This window comes from Ciconia boyciana, chromosome 1, assembly GCF_034638445.1.
Source record: "Ciconia boyciana chromosome 1, ASM3463844v1, whole genome shotgun sequence".
Classification (NCBI taxonomy): domain Eukaryota; kingdom Metazoa; phylum Chordata; class Aves; order Ciconiiformes; family Ciconiidae; genus Ciconia; species Ciconia boyciana.
In genome coordinates, this window is record NC_132934.1 from 131,938,198 (window position 1) to 131,955,563 (window position 17,366).

The window sequence follows — 17,366 nt, forward strand, 5'->3', positions numbered from 1 at the left end:
CAGTTCTCATTAAAAACTCCAGAATGTCTTCAGTGCCTTCTGTTTACCTGTTGATATTCCTGTCCCTTGGGAGATTTTATGCAGCTGGGGAAGCAGGCAAGATTCATGTGAACTTGGCTGCTCTGTCTTGACTTGTTCACAGTGAAAGCTGAGCTGCATATTTGAAACTTACTCCTTTTAAGAGTGGAATACTTCAACTAAGCAAGACCAAAAAAAAAACCCCAGGAAAAAAAAAGGAAAAGAAAGGCAGAGTTGGCGATACAGCTCGGCAGTTAAAGGAGCATTAAAATAGAAGTGTGAAACCTTACATAGTTATCTGTAAGTCTTCAAGGATTTCAAGTCTCAGCATAGTCACTATTAGTGAATTAAAGATCTGAAAGGTTGTCCCAGTGAGCAGATGCTTTGATCCCTAAACAGAGCGAATATTTCATATTTTTGAATCGCTTTCCCCAGGTACTTTCGTTTCATATGGCTGGACTTTAGACTGCTTTTCTTTCTGTGTTGTTTCTTTCTGCTTTCTTTTCTGTGTTGCTCTTGCAATACATCTGGAAATCCCCTCCTATGTAATATCGTATGTAATATAGACTACTTAGTTTGAGTAATTGAATTGTATAATACATCCACGGGTGTAAAAACCCACAAAAGAAACCAAAGACTCAGGTCAGAAAGCTAGCTGCCTTTTGACTCTGACTTTCTCATGCTGTATGTCCTCTAGATTAGGATACAGTTTAATTTTCATGAATGTCATCTGAAAATGAGAGCTGATGTAATGTAGCTGAATTCCCTTTGTCACCGAATGTATTCTGTACGCTAACTGGTAGTGCGATGCACTGAAGCATAGTCTTTAATTAAAGTGCAACAATACCACAGCTACAGTACGGGCATGGCATAGGAACCTGGCGCTGGATATAAAAATAGCTGTGCTGAAACGTGTTGTATCGCTACACGATGTGACTAAGTCAGTGGAGACACTCTTACACTTGGAACCTGAAGTACTACTGAGCACTGATTTTCAGCTGGGGAAGCTGTGATCAAATCAATGCACGTATTATTCTCCACAAATGAATAATGGCGTGAATGAGGACATATTAAACACCTACAGCACACAAAGCTTTTCACACTGGTTATGAACCAAACACAAACAAAGAGGCTGTGAACTCTCTAGCGCTCTTGTTTTGTCTCCCGTGAAGCCCTCCTGCCTGTTCGGATACGATGCGCAGCGTCCCCACAAATGCCCTGGTGCCGATGGGAGAGGGCACTGATTTTGGGTCGGGAGCAAGCTGACTGCGCTTCTCTCTTCCTCTTTCCTACCCTTGAGGAAAAGAAACAAAATGAAACCACCCTGTACCCCACAGCCAGTGAAGGAGGTACGAAAACCGGGGAGATGACGACGCCTCTGCTGGCGGGCGGGAGCGGCCAGTGCTGCTTCCCTTGGTAGCCCTCCGCTGCAGGATACGCTGATGCTACCCAGACGGGTCCGTCCCTGACCGGGGGAGGCAAAGCTCTCCACCCCAGGACTGTGAAACCTCTCTACGCTCGCTCAGCCAACACAAGGGCTTCAGGAGAAACGCAACCCAGAACCGACCACCGCCTTTATCCCTCAGACAGGCGCCTGCCAAGCCAGGACAGCACCGCTCTGCTCTCTGAAGGAGCCAGCGTTCTCTAAATGCCCAATGCGCGCAGCCCCTTTGACTTGCCAGCACAGCTGACGCTGTCACTGCGGCACGGGGACCTCTGCAAAGGTTTCCCTCCAACGCCGGCCACCAAAACCAGAATCAAACACCCACAGCAAAGCAGCAGCTGGGCAAACCCTCTGCACAAGGCACAACATTCTCACATCCTTGCTCCTCGCTACCGCGCGGGCACCATGTCCTACGGCAGGGTGCTACGCCACACCGGAGCCCCAGGCATGATTTTAACATCCCAGCACGGTACAAACAGCTTAGGAAAAGAGGCCGAGTGGATTTGGCACGGGGCAGCGTTGCAGGGAGGAGGCACCGGGAGCCATGCAGTGATGCTTCGCTGCTCGCTGGGAAATGCGTCAGGGAGGCACAAACACACAAAAGAGAGAGGAGATAGGAGATAGTTACCTAACATGACGAAGGGGATTCCCAGGAAGGTGGAATTGTATTTCCCACCAGTGAGATTGATGATCCCAGCTGCAGTCAGGGTGGCAAGGGTCACGGTCAGCAATCCCAGCAGGCCAAGCCAGGGTTTGCTGCGGACACAATCCTGCATGGAGCAGCAGAGAATGGCCAAGGTGACCACAAGGACCAAGCTTGTGATCAGGTAGCGTTCTGACACCCTGCTCGTCTTCTGGAAATCCTCCTTTAGCGAAGAAGAAGTGAAAGGATACATTTTGACTTTCCTGTTGGATTTCTGGAAAAGTTCAACAGTGTCACAAAAAATGGATTCCCACTTCTCTGCTACCATGTCATTCAAGGAGTTGATTGCCTGCAAGTAGTAGGTGAGCTGAATGGCTTCTGCAGACTTCACCCGGTCTTTGCTGTGCACAGTAACCCCACCAAGCTGATGCCCATTATACACTTCCCTGCCATCCTTTAAGTGAGTAATCGGATAAGTGATTGCAAAATTAGTTCGATTAGAAGAACGAGCAGCCTTTAATTCCTCCAGTACATGCACTATGTCGTCCACTATGCATGTCTTGTCATTGTTCAGGATACATATATGGGCAAACGTGTAATTGAAACCAGGTCTTTGAACTTGGATCCTGGTCACAGCAGAGTGCAACTACAAGGGAAAGAGAAATCACACACGTTATTCATCAGTTCATCTCGCACAGTAGCAGCCAGAACAACAGCAGCTCCTCACCTCCGTCCCTTTCCTATTTGATCTAAGCAACAGTAACAAAAGTTCTGGTGACTGCAGTATTAATAGCACACTCATTGCAAAAAAAGGAAACATGCATTAAAATAGCAGTATTATTCCCCCGCGTCCTTTGCTGGTAACTCGGGTGTGTTGCGACTTGCATCTGTGCCACGCGCATCTGCCGTTTGGCCTCTCTAAACAAGCAAATTCCAAAGGCCCGGACCTCCACTTCCAAGTCATCTGGGCGAACGTAACAGGGAGAGCTACAGCCCGACCGTTTCCGGGGACACTGTCGTGCTCCGCATTGCCAAATCACTCTCCCGACAGACACGCGTCAGGTACGGAAGGCAGGAGAGGTGACCGGGGGTGCCCCGCGCGGGACGTGCCGGCAGCCTGGCAGCCGGCGGCAGCAGGGGACGAGCGCTCGTTGGAGTAAAGGACAGGCCACAGCTGCATGCCCTGCGTGTAGAGACTGTTGGCCTAGCGGGAATAAGATAGCTGGCATTAATTAATTTGCCCTCTTTTCCCCTCCCTCTTTCCCCCATCAAATCCTCAGCAAGTCTGAGAGCGGGAAGTAATGGCAGAGAATGACACTGGTTTCCTCCTCCTCTCTCCAGGAGGTTGTGTTAATCGGGGGGGGGCCCTCATTTTCGGGGCTGCAGGTTATTACCGCCCATTGTTTGGCCTAGCAGCTCTTAGTGCAGCCTCCTTTCTAAGTTGTTTTGCATCCTTCTGAAATTTGCCATGCCTGAACTCTGACCCAAAGTGCATTCAGTTATTTTTGAGCATCAGAAAGGCAGAAAAATTACCCTCTCTTCTTGAAAAAACACAGAAAACTCTCACAACCTTTTCTGAATCCGATTTAACACAGAAGAAGGAATAAATCTAAAAGACGGTAAGGGAGTAGCCCCAACAGGCCAAGGTGACAATCTTTTTCAAGAATATTGAGCTTGCTAATGTTGGGAGCCTTAGCAATGTGCAAGCTGGTTTTTTGCACGTTTTCCTTGCAAAATGTGGAGCCCTCACCCACCACCATCACCAATTAACTCCTTCTGTGCCGCTCCAGTTGTGCAGAGAGTACCGAGACCTTCCGTAAGGATGCTGCTGAGGCCAACGTGGTGCTACCCACCGCCAGAAGTCTGAGCAGACTTTCCCTGTGGCTGTCATGTCCTTCATCGTGGGTAGCCACGAAGTTCAGGAAGGGGCTCCCTCTGCTCTTTTCCAGCTGGCACAGGGGGTACCCGGCACCCCAAATGCTGGGGGGCCCGGCATGCCGCTGCATACATGCTTTGTGCACGGCTCGGTGAGATACGTGATTCTCTCGAGGTCTCAGCAGGGACGACGCAGAGGGGCACGGACCCCTCGTGCTGCCTGGTCCCAGCGACCCCGTGGACGTGGAAGCCTGCACAGCCCGGTCGCCTGGGCGGCCACGTCTGCTGCCGTGGGGGGAGCAAATCACAGGATCCGCTCTGAGGAACTGCATGGATTTATCCTTCGGTCCCTTTTACGCCGAGGGAAATGGTCGTAGGAGCATCGCAAAGGTGTGGCGACACAACCAGGGCTGATAAAAAAGAAGGAGAAGCCCTCCTTCACCTGCCAAGCGGGGAGACCACAGCTCGTCCAGGGAGCTGGAGAGCCAAATTAAGAATGACCATAATTTATTTTCCTTAAAGGGGGAATAGTTATTTTCTGCCTTCAGATTTTCAGCAAGGCAATGAAAACTGGCTATGGGGAGATGATTCCCTTTTTTTCTACTTGCATATGCTGTTTTCCACTGCAGTCCAAAGAGGGCAGGAGGCTCTTATGCCCAGTAAAGAGGCTGGGATTAGGTGATACTTAATGGAATTAGTTCCTTCTGAAGACAAACACTGATTAAAAAAATAGAAGATACAGTACATGAGAGCAGTAGAGCTTATATACTCATCTGGTGGCAATGGACAAAATGTCTAATAATCATGGCTAAGATCCTGCATCTGTTGAAGTTAAATAATCATAATTACTTTTATGTGGTATTTCAGACCTATTTGCAGAAAAAACCTCAATTTATATGATACTATGAATCTGATGACTGTTTTGTGATTACATTGCATAATCTGTGATGGGTATAAACTTAGTTACACTGCCTCTGTTCCTCAGGATGATATGACATCATATAGGGAAAGATTAAAAAATTCCTATATTCTCAACTTGATTCTCTATCAGCTTGGGGGTGTATTTTCCACATTTGAGTAGTTTTTACTTTCGACAGAACAACAGTTCAATATCGACATTAGAAAGACAGGTTTGAGAAATGAACTGAACTAACAGATCTTTTCACAGTACTGTGAGAACACAATACCTGGCCATGGTGAGAAGCAAAATTCTCCATTGTGGTGAAAGAACAAGTAACTGTCTGTGCAACAGGTTAGGGGCTTTTGCACAACTTTCTTCTAAAATGAAACAAATTAAAAGATTTGCAGGAACATGCCAAAGAAATAAGTCTGTATGGGGAATTCTTCCTGTCTTTCCAGTTTGTTTCTGGAGCTGTTTTGGGGTATGAATTCAAATGTATGTCATTACAGTGTGGGGAAAATGCCCTGATTTACCTAATCAAAGACAGGTACCTGATTTTAAATTTTTTACAATGGCAGCTACTATATGGTTTTCATTGACAATGGTTGTAAAATCAGATGTCATATTAAGAAGTGCAGCTGAGGACAACCGGGAGGAATAGAAGGAATTTCCTGCCTGTATTAGATTCACAATACAACTCCTTCAGAGCGGATCCATCGAGTGACACAATGCAGAAGAACCTAAACTGTCATGCAACTTTTATGAAACAATGTGTGTTGCTATTTACCTACCCTGCCTCACTGCTGCATTTGCTTCCTTCTACATCTGAAGCACTTTCTTTCAATATTTAGGTTATAAAATAACCTCATCTGTCACAGCTGCTACTTCATCTTTAGTGAAAGGCTAGAAGCTAAATGTCATACCTAAAATACTCATTTCTTCTTGGAAATGATCGTTTCAGAATCAGGAGCCCATTCTGCGGTGCTGGCCCGGTGCTTTCTGCGAGGCCGTGCTGGGCTGGACCAGGCGCTGCGTGGAGGGGACCTGCCCATCGCACCTCCCAGCAATGGGGCTTCGGGGAGAGAGGGGAGCAGGCAGCCAGCTCTGCGTCCCGGCACATCCCGGCAGCCGAGCAGCCCCCCGAGCCGGCTGCAAGCTCGTGCAGTTTAGAGCAGCTCCGAGACATACTCCGAGCTTTGCCAGCGGCCACAATGTTTGGTCTCGAATTGGAGGCAAACAGCCAAAGAGGACGACCTGCCATTCACTCCATCCCAACAAAGTATGCTGAGCACTGCACCAGCATGCCCAAGGATTCAGCTCCGGGAAGCCTGACTCAGACTTTCGTCCTCAAGACAAACACATCACTTTACCTGCACTTTGCTTTTTCAGATCGGATCCTAGAAAAAACCCTCTGTCACCTCAGTGCAGGGCAAGGGCATGCTGCAGCATGGCTGCAGGCTGTCTCTCTCCCTTTGCTTGCCCGTGGCAGCCCGTGCGCTGCGGGGCTGCCGCCTCTTCCCTGCCGAGAGCTGCAGTCCCATGGCACTCTCCTCTCTGCTGCCGTGCTGGGCAACGCAGATTTTCAACTGCGGCCACGCAGATTTTTCCACTCGCATCCAGAGCCCACACCCATAGCCCCGGGTGACTGGCTTCCACAGAAAGCAGAAGGTCCAAAAGGTTACAAGGGCACGTCCTACAAGTTCAAGGGATTACACGGTCTGCAACTTGACTTGCCTATGGTACACCAGGAGGTCCCCCAGGAAACTTCAGTTTGTTAACAGGAGGTGGTAAAGGCTGTTGTGTGATGGGGACAACATTAGCAATATGCTAATGCATAATGTATATTGTACTCCTCAGTGCAGCAGATTTTAATAGCAAGCAACCATATTCTGAATAAACCTGGCACCTAGTACTGGGACAAATGACTGACCACCAGATCCTCATTTATCCAGCTGTTTTCTTATCCTTACCGATCCTATTAGGAGAAAGGGAGATTTAAAGGAATAACAAAAGCTGAATGAATGGGCTTTCTTGAAGGGGGAGACATGCACTGCTTGCTCATTGCTCACAGCTTTTTCAGCTAGCTAACAGTGCAAGGAAGCAAAAAGCAGTCTATTGCTGAGATGCCAGAGCACTGCAGCATGAGAACTGCACAGCATCGCCTAGGCTCCCTTGCACGGTGGCACACTGTCCCTGAAAGCGCTCAGGCACGAAATAATAACTTCCACCTCCCACTTTCATCAGTGTTTAACCAGTGACCATCACTTGCAATTCCCCTCTCCCTTCCAAAAATGGTGTTCATATGTGTCCCGTACCATGCCAGAGATTTCTAGAACAGAGTTTTCTCTTCCTCCAGCCTTTAGCCATTCGCATTTGGTAACACCTTGGTCTTGGTATTTTTTTTACTCCAAGTCCCATGCTCACTTGGTTATTTATTTTAGACAGAGAGGAAAGATGGCTTCAACAGGGAGACAAATCCCTTTCTGCAAATATGTCCAGTTGAGGGCTGTACTGATCTCAGGCCTCCACACCAAGCCACGTTTCAGCCTGTGGCACAGCTGACAGATGAGAGGTGGCAAAATTGCACTGCCCCATCGGCTTGTTTTGCCCGTGGGCCCAGGACAGGATGCCAGGAGACAAAACATAAAATCCCTTCACTTATCCTGGGCTAAACCATTTACTCCAGGGCCTCAGAGAGCTGTGGCTGCAAAGATTTCAAGCTGGTTTTGGCTGCTGGTCCTCCTACCTCTGCCATCAGCACAGGAAGGCAGGCGCCAGGAACCAGAGCCCCCCAGTAGGCTTGGTTTGGCTGTCCTGGGATGGCTAAGCCCTGCACCAGGCTCTGCAAGACGGCTCTTCCCCGTACAGAGCTTGGCACAACTTTCAGCAGTGGCAGCAAAGCTGAACCTGAAGGCAAAGGGGTTGTACTTAGCGATGTATATTCAGGAGAGAACGAAAGCTTGATTTTATTCTTAAGTCCATGCAAAAGATGCAGGGAGCTACAAGAAGGGGTGAGGAAAACCTCTAGCCCCTTTGCTTTGTTGAGAAGTCCTTTCTTTAATTCAAAAGTGAGCAGGTATTACCAGGATTTTGTCAATTTAATCAGGTAACAAAAAAATCTGCAGCCTCCCTGTGAAGGAAACAGATCCCATCCCAGCAGGGAGGGGTTAGAAACTGCTGATTCATTTGCAAAATGGTCCAATCCCAGAAATCCTTTAACCCTGCGTTACATAATCTGCTACCCCAATCAAAGCTATGGGCAAAGGGGACGAGGCACGAGGACCCAGCGATGGCCACTGGTGACCCACACGGGTCTCGCCTCGCTGGCGGCACAGCTTTGCTCCCAGGGAAACTCCACGGTGGGAGCGACAGCAACATGCAACGGGACACTTTGGTCTTGCCAAGCTTCTATTCCCAGTGCACGGAAAGACATCCTGACCCTGTGGGAGCTGGATCAGAGTCACAGCCATCATTTTTAATATTAAAGATGTGTACAGCTACCTCCTGCTTATCATATATACCACCAACGTGTTTGCTTTTGCTGCTGAGCGGTGACGTGCTGTGTTTTATAGGGGACATCACTCATTGTAAGGACTTGACTACGCTTTGTCACTTGACGTACAGTCGATGAACGGCCAACTAGACAAAACTAGCCAGATATACGGATGTCCTCCTGTATTGCAAATGATCTGGCACATAGAGAGACATGTTTTACTCACAGGAGTAAGATCCTTGCAATGCCATATTACTTTTTTTGTTGTTGTTGCTATTATTTGACTCTATTTATTCTTTCAGTCTACATCTGATGGTTCAAATTAAAAATGAGCTTCACTCCAGACAGTGCTGCCAACTCTTAAAATTTTTTTACTGTCATTTTCACCAAGTCGGGTTTTTCTCTGAGCCCTGGAGCCTGAAGTATTGTGATTTTTTAAAAAAATCTCAGCTTCCATTAAAAAAAAAAAGTCTCATGGTTATGCAGGAAAGCCTGAGAAGGCTCAAAAATAAAGTGAAGAATGAACTCATTATTTATTACTGCTTAAAATCTCATCACTGTTTTGGGTTCAGGACTGAAGAACTAGAAAGCAGGATGAAGACAGTGATTTTAAATATAGGCTTCATTTTCATGTGAAGCTGGTTTACTCTTTTAGTAATTTTTACAGGTAACTTGTGCCAAGGAAAACGAAGAGGAGAAAAAGCCTTTAATGGATAGCTATAAATTTCTCCACTTTTTCTATGATCTCAGTAATCTCTGGCATTTCCTATCTTTGCAGAGTGCTTTTTTATTCACTTCAAGAGACAGCCTCAGTCAAAATGTAAAAGGGTTACGAGGGAAAAGACTTGCACAGCTCCCAGCTTAATCCACAAAAGAAAACACTGGGGGCTCTGCAGACATGGGCAGAATTAAACTATTAAGAGTGTATTTTCATCAGAAGAAGGTGCAGAGAGGGAAGGCGAGGGAGCCCCCGAATGGGGCTGTGCCCTGCTGTCGGTCTGAGAGGACGGGCCCCGGGCAGAGATTCAAAGGGGGCTGGTGGGCAGCAGCCTCCTGACCAAGCCAGCCTGGCTGAGGGATGGAGAGCGTGCACACGGCCGATGGAGGAAGCCAACAGATCCTAAGGACTCAGGATATACATTAGAAGTTGCAGCTGGAGAGTGTGCAGCAAGGATTGCTATTGGTAGCCAGGGACTTTTTCTACCAGTCCTACAATCAGGTTTCCTGAAGAGATGCTAAGATACTAATTATGCAAGCTATGTATTTTTGCAACTAATTTTTTCACCTGTCCAAAACATGGTGACTTATATTTTCTCCAAACAATTTTCATGTAAATAAAATCTAAAAATTGTTCAAACTACAAGTCATCAACTGAGGGACAACTATTAGTGCTCCAAGTGGCAGATGTGCATGCATTTACATTCCATCTGACTTCTGACTACAGAAAATTGCGAGATACGATTTTTCTTTTCTAATCTGAAGTGGAGAAGCTTTTCTAATCAATACCGTCTTAATTCTGACAATTGCCATGGCAATTCTGCCTGAATTTGTCCCACTGAGAGAAGCCCACTCTGGTTTTCGGGCCGGCACGTGCAGGAGGATGGGACGCCTGGGCAGCAGAAACCCCTCTGCGCAGCCTGGTGAGCGGCTCCGAGACTGATTTTTCATGACGGGAAAAAAGATGAAAACTTCGCTCCTGTGGCTGATCTTGCATCAGCTCCACCACCGGTGCCCTTCTCCACGCACCCCAGACCTCTCCATAAACACCCCTCCATCCTCACACTGCTTCCCGGCGGGCTGGAGACACGGTGCAGGCTCTTGCCAAGGGCTCCTCCAGCAGAAGTGTGACCAACGGTCCCTTCCTCGCTGCAGGGAAACCTCAATAGCTGCAAGTTCACAGCCCATTGCATTAATTAATGACTCAGCTTCTCGTTCTCCCTTCCAACAGAAGAGAGGGGGTTCTCCTGCTGTAAACCCCAACTTAAAGGCGGGGCCCGGTCACAGCTGTTGGGAAGCCCAAACGTGGTCGCTGGGGAGCCCTGGCAGCTCTCCTCAAGCCTTGCGGCACTGCCTGGGGCGCCGGTGGCCTGGCCTCGCCGGCTGTGATGCATGGAGGTCCCCGGCCTCCGACGCCTGCCTTGCCCACTTGCTGCGCTTTCCCGGAGGGGTGACATTCCCCGTCACACACGTCCAGCTATGCATTGAGAAAATCTGTCCCCCGTGAGCTCTGTTAGACGGGAGGTGAGGTCTGACCTTCCAAGGCAGGAAAGGCGATGCAGCACGGGGTGCTGGGCGTTCCTAGCACGGGCTGCCTGGCTGGCAGCAGCTCGGGACGCGGGGTCATAGGGGAGCATCGGCACCACGGCGTGAGGCAGGAGGGAGAGCGGAGGGGCCCCGTCCCGGCTGGCGCTGCTGGAGCAGGGCAGGGGGGCTGCGGAGACCAGCGGGATGTGGTCGTCTTCCTGGGCATGGGCAACTTCAGGACTTCTGCTCCAGCCGCTGGCCGGTGCCTGCAGGAGAGATCAAACCCTCTCGCCTGCAGCAACCACGGCGAGGAGCTGCTGCTGCTGACACCGGGAGCTCAGAGGGGTTTCTGCACATGCTTCCACGCTGTCCTTGCAGCACGCTATTTATCTTCCCTCTTCCCTGGCTGTGCCCAGATCTTACCTGCGTATCTTAATTCTCATCTGTTTTCGCATAAGATACATTTTAGCCCTGCAGCATTGTGCTGCTATGACAACAGGCTTGCACTTCTGCTGCTTTCACACCCTTGTTTTTCTTGTATTAGGACTCTTCCCCTCATCTTACAGCCTTGCTTTAAAGACATGACTTCATCCTTTACATTTTTTTTTAGCAGAATTCACTATTTGTTCTGTTGACTGTTTCCCTAGAAGTGTTTTTAGTTCCGGAGCTACCTAGAGAAGGTGGAGACCTACTATATCCACTGCTAGATCCACAGTTGACTGCCTGTGTCCAGGCATTCAGAAGTAGTCAAAGTTTGAAAACAAAGGGTACCTTGCGTTAGCCAGGATCGCGACAGACCCAGCTTTCGGCTCTGCTGAACAACCAGAACCCACTTCCACTGACTTTGAAAAGAATGGCTTAAGCATGCCATGTTTGTACAGCAAAGCAATTGGAAATACCACAGACATGGGAACATAAATATGGTTATTTCCTCCACGAGTTTCCTCACACGTAGCAAATAAGTGAGGAACTCTGGGAAGACCGTAGACAGAGCGTGCAGGCACACACATTAACAGGGACATAATAACTAAGAGAGAGGAAATAAAACCCCAACAAGTATGAGGTCTACAAAATTTTGAAGTTCAACTGGTTTGTTCTGCAGTAATCAGAAGTTATGCAGTTCTTAAGTAAATGTGTCCTTAAACAGAAATACCTAATTTTACCATTTGCTTGCATGTTCAAATAGATATTTAATCAGCTATCTACATCTATTGATGGCCAGTTTATAGGAGAGGGGTGATGTATAAGCACTGTCTGAAAATATGTAGTTAGGAGAGGTTTTGTTAAAAAAAATAAACCCTCATCTACAGATTTTCATAGAGGCAAACTGCAAATACAATCCCCTTCACTAAGGCATGTTACATTTCAATCCCTTTTCATCTTTGCATCTTGTCATCTGAAGTGGAGTTTTTGCCAAAAAAAAATAGTACTGTGTTACTGTTATAAACACAATAACATAAGTGGAAGAGAGGATATTCTTCTGCAAAAAAAGGAAACCTTTCATTTAGGAAAAAAAAGTCTTTTGTAGTATAACGCAGTTAACTCACTGTAAGTACAGAGGAATGAATAGGCTCAAAAGGATGGGTGTCTCAAATTCTGGCTAAATCAGAATATATTTTCTGGGGTTCAAAAATCTGGCTAGGACTGTATTTCCAGTGAGTCTGTATGCCTTCAACCTACCAAGTTTCTACTTGCAAGTGGAAATACCACCATGAAATGGCAGGGGGCTGCTCTAACACTATTTGTAGGTGGGATTCTAGGCTTGGACGATTTCTACAGACTTTACATAGTCATCTGAAGTTCTGCGCGATGGTCCACACCAAATATCCCAATTATTTTTGTTTCTCCAAGCACTTCTTGGAAATACAGGGGTAAAAACACACTTTCTTCAGTTAGGTGTTTTTACTTCCTCTCTCTCTCTCCCCCCCCCCCTTGTGAAATCTTGAGCAAGAGAGGTCCTGTGCACTGACAGCACAGGATGCCAGCTGTGCCCTGTGCTCAGCTATAGAGCAGGTACCGTAGCAAGTAAAATTTCATTATTGCCCTCCCACAGTATCCCAGTCTCAGGATGCATCTCTTGCGTATCCGAGACTCTACCAAGGCTTTTTGTTGGATCATCTATTCAGGGCCAGAGAATCAGGATATGTTTAGGTTTCTCCCTTTCTTCTGTAAATGACTATGCTAGCTGGAAATGCAACATTGGGATGGCAGGCCTAGAATGGTTTAAGCATTTATGGGGAGTTATGAGAACTATGGATGGAGATGCATACAAAAATAAAAAAGCAAAGGGTACTTGGCATCATCTCCAAGTCGAAACTATTATATAAGGCAGCCACATGCCTCCCTGCTAATGAGCAGGAGAGACCTTGTGTGGAGCAGCTTGTACATTCAGCAAGACCTGCCACTGTCATGTGAGCAGCCAGCGTCGCGCTGGCAGATGCATGCTGTCAGCAGGGAGTCCTACGGCAGCTCCTGCTCTGGGAGCGCCGCTTGAGATCTGGGCCGAGACAGTCGTGAGGCTGAGCCCTTCCCTAAATCTCTTCCCAGCCGGCCCACAGGGTATCGTGCAGTAGCCGTAACAGCAAGTTTCTTGGGCTGATAATGCGCCCACCAAGCTAACCAGAGTATTTTAGAGATGCCACCAAAGAAGTTATTTCATTAACTAATTAATTGATTAGGATGTTAGAGTGATTAACTTTTGACAGTACCAGCTCTATTTCAATGTCAACTGCTCAGACCCCAAAACTTTGTATCCCTTTACTAAGGGGACAATAATGGAAGCTGACTTCTTCCTCTGCCGAAACCAGAGGAAATCTTCTCCTTCCCTTGCCACGTGACGACAGTAGCTGTAGCTGTTCAAGGCTCATTCCCTTCCCTCCTTGGCTGATGAGGTGGGATACGGCAGGTAAGGAAACCGAGAAGAGGTGCTGCAAGAGCAGCTGGCGCCTGCCTGGGGCAACCATCCTCCTGGGTCTCCCATCCTCCTGCTAGTGGGTGGAGATGCAGCAACAACCATGCGGGAGGAGCCAGTGTCCAACCTGACGCCTCTTCTAAAGCAAAACCTCTCCCTCCGGGAGGTCATCCTTCTCCAGAAAAGGAAAGATAAGCAAATGCTGCCGTATAGGCTCTCTGCTCTGACTGTGCCTACACGACAGCATCTTCAGGAACGTAGGTGGGATTACTCCACCCAGGACACTTATTTACAAGCACAGCACTTTGAGTTGGTTGGCTCTGGGCTGGGAATGCCTTTGCTCCCTTCTCCCCTTCATGCAACTGCATATATATAGGAAAAGCTTGATGGCCACCTTTCCCTTTCTCCTTCCCTGCGGACACAAAATGATGTAGCCCTGCATCACCACGGATATAACAATATTGGAAGCTAGGAGCCCTCCCTCCTGCTTTGCTGTGCTTTGACCCATGGGGCCGGCCACAGGGTTGGATAGGCAGCTGCCTGAGCCTGGCTCTGCCCACAAACAGAAAAATAATTAGGACAAAGGACATAATCTATTCTGCACAAGACATACTGGAATTAATTAGACAAGTAAAGAGTTGGAAATAATGCATCAAATATGCCTGACAATGTCAGATTAACAGTAAGAGTAAACAGTCAAATGGCAATGGTGTTCATTATCTCACTAAATGAAAAATAATCATTTTGTTAGCAAATTCTGTCTATTAAAAATGAGGCAGTGTTAAATACTGAGAGAACTTCCTACGTTATAGCTCTTTTGCTGCTGTGATAAATCTTATGCAGAAGTTTGCTTGCGGAAAGATTCTGAGTACCATTTATTTGTGTGTCACTATGCTATTGATAAAACTACAGATCTCTAGAGAAAGCAGTACAGAGAAAAAAATCCATTATCATTATTATCCTATGACTGGGTAAATGTGCATATACTGGATGCGAATGCAATTCATGGTACAAGAAAATGAAGGAAAAAATCGTCTCTCTGGAGTTTTCTCGTTCGCCAGTAACATTCCTGTTACTGTACTTAGCGAGTCGATGCTCATTCAATCTGTTTGCTGATTACCGTTGGGTAATATGTCAACAGCAAAAAAAGGAAAACATAAAATACCGAGTGGCTCTGTACTACAGTTCTGCATGTGCCTACAGTGGAAATAAAATATAAATAAATCCACTGTAACAGTTATTTCCTTGTTTAGTAAAGAGTGAGGTCTCCCCAAAGTCTCTTACAATAGGTATTTGCATCTATTTTCTCATTTTAGAAGAGACACTCCCTGAAGTGATTAAAAAGAATTAACGTTGGCTTTTGTATGGGCTGACAGTTTGACATTCAGGGGGGGAAAAAAAAAGCAATGCTGAGTCTCCGGGGTTTCCACAAGGCAACAGGATTGAGCTAGCCACACCTCTGGTTATTTGTAAATGTTCCTTTCCTTTTTCTTGGGTGAACTTGACCCTCTTAACACACGGTTTTTGCATCTGTCCTCCCTGTTTTTCCTTCCAAGAATGTTCGAAAGTACTGCGGTGTAAACTAGAGTACCAGCTTCCACAAACGCAGATTTCCGACATGTTATGACATATAGTACGGTGAGATGTCCTGTTAGATTGTGACTCGCACGCTCCGTGCCGCTCAAGTGACAAGGGAAGATGCTGCCCGCTCTAACTTGAACCGGCAGCACAGGCTGCACCGTGCCTGCAATCTACACCTGAGCTGGATTCTTCCTCATCTATGCATGAAACCAGCGTTTTCTGTGATGGTGGGTTGGGAGTGGAGGGGAAAAAACCACTACCCGCTAAAAATAATCAGCTGAGTTATGTCATTTGCCTTCATGAGCAGCGAGGAGGTTTTGTGCTACCCCTCTCCAGGCAGAAGTGCAGTCCAGACGCAGCAGCAGCCCCCCAAAGCGTTCTCGGCAGCTCGGCAGATTGGTACCTAACTGTTTTTGAAGTTTGAGTTTATCCAAGCCCGAGTCGCCTTAACTCGGAGCACGACTGCAAGGCGAGTACAGAGGCACCGAAAAATTATTTAAGCAAGCAGCCTGCCCCTCTCGCTCACCCGAAGCGGATAAAACCGAGCCAGGGAAAAAAGAGAGCGATAACGCACAGGGGGGGAAGGCAGCGGAGCCCGCCGGCGCTGGCCGGGAGCGCGGCGCCGGCTCCCCGCCGCGGGCAGGCATCCCAACTGTTGCAGGGAGGTGACCGGGAAGCTGCGGCGGCAGCGCCCGCGGCGGGCGGGCGGGCGGAGGCCGGCATGCACGGGTGGGTCCGTGCGTGCGGGCAGGTGCGGGGACGGGGCTCGGGGCCGGCGGGGAGCGGGGCGGGATGCGGAGCGCCGGGCCGGGCGGGGTGGCGGTGCCCGGGGAGCGGGGACCCGCCGCGGTTACCTTGAGGATGAGATCGGTGTGGTGCTGGTCCAGCATGTTGGCCTTGCGGAAGGAGGTGATGATCACCCTGCCGTACCTCCCCGGCGTCTGCAGGTCGGAGTAGAGCCGGTGCTTGGAGCGGTTCACCGGGAAGAGGCTGTCCACCAGGTTCCTCTCGATCTTGGCCAGGCTGTGCGTGGGGGCCAGGAGGTGCTCCACGCTCTCCTCCACCTGGTAGCGGCTGAAGCTGGCGCCCAGCAGGATGGAGATGAGCACGGGCGCCGAGGCGAAGAACACCGGGTGGCTGGCGACGAAGTGGCCGAGCCGGGAGAAGGACGTCCCCAGCCCCCTGTGCAAGACCTGCCGCAACATCCTAGTGCGGAGGGCGCGCAGGAGGGCGAGCGCCGCGCCGGGGCCCCCGCAGCTCCCCCACGGCCCCCGCAAGACCATGGGGCAGCCCCGCCGGGCGCCGCCTCCCCGCCGGCCGCGGCTGCGGGGGGCCGGGGGCCGCCGCCGCGCGTGTGCGTGTGCGGTGTGTGTGTGCGCGCCTGCCCGCCTGGGTGCGTGCGCGGGGCGGCTCGGGCGCTCGTCCTCCTGCAACGCCGCCGTGCCCGAGAGGAGTTTCCCACCGCCTCGCTGCCCGACTGGCCGGCCCGCCGCCCCTCGCCGCGGCCGCGGAGCGGCGGCGCGGACCGCCGGGGGGGGGCAGCCCCGCCGCCGCCGCGGCCCCGCCGCCCCTCGCCGCGGGAAGGGGAAGGGGCAGGGGCAGGCGCCGCTCGCCGCTGCCGCCCCCGCCGCGGAGTTTGCGCGGGAGCGGGGCTGCCCGCAGACTGCTGACTAATCCCCCGGCCGCGGCAGGCGGGGCGGGCGCGGAAAGCCCTCCGCGGCGCCCCCGCCGCCGGCGCCCTCCGCCCAGGGGCGCGGGGCCACGCCGGGCAGCGCCTAGCACGGGGCGGCGGGGCGCAGCGCGCCGCCTCCCGCCGGGGCCGCCCCGCGGGCCGCGCTCGGGACGCCGCGGCGCGCCCCGCCCCGCCCGGCTGCCGGCCGGCTCCGCCCGCCGCCGCCGCCGCTGCCGCCGGCTCCGCCGCGCCGCCACATCCCCGCCCCGCCCGGGCCGCCGCCCCCGGGACGGCCGGGTAGCGCGGGCTGCCCGCGCCCCCGACGGGCGGGCGGCGGGGCCGCGGAGCGGCCGGCCCCCCCGTGGGGGGGGGGGAGTTGGGTGTGTTTCGTGGGGGGCTTTGGCTCGGGGACCCGCCGCCAGAAACGTCTGGGCGCTTCCCCCGGCGGCGGGGCGGGCCGCGTCCCGGGGTGCCCGACGGCGCGCCCCGCGCTCCAGCCGCGCACCCCCCCGCGGCGGCGCCGGCAGCGCGGCAGAGCCCCGCGCGGCCCGAGTGGGCATGTGCGAGAGGCGCCGCACATGCCC

At 50.7% G+C, this 17,366-nt stretch overlaps 1 protein-coding gene across 1 annotated transcript in view; it reads right to left on the bottom strand.

The window, feature by feature from the left end:
• PTCHD1 (patched domain containing 1) overlaps positions 1-16,916 on the bottom strand; it is a 40,886-nt gene extending 23,970 nt beyond the window's left edge. Inside the window, exons 1-2 of the mRNA XM_072848896.1 lie at positions 15,965-16,916; positions 2,091-2,751 (exon numbers count right to left, since the gene is read on the bottom strand). Of these exons, the coding sequence (XP_072704997.1) occupies positions 2,091-2,751; positions 15,965-16,393 (1,090 nt within the window). The 5' untranslated portion in view covers positions 16,394-16,916. The remainder of the gene's footprint in view (positions 1-2,090; positions 2,752-15,964) is intronic.
• Between the last annotated feature and the right edge of the window lie 450 nt (positions 16,917-17,366).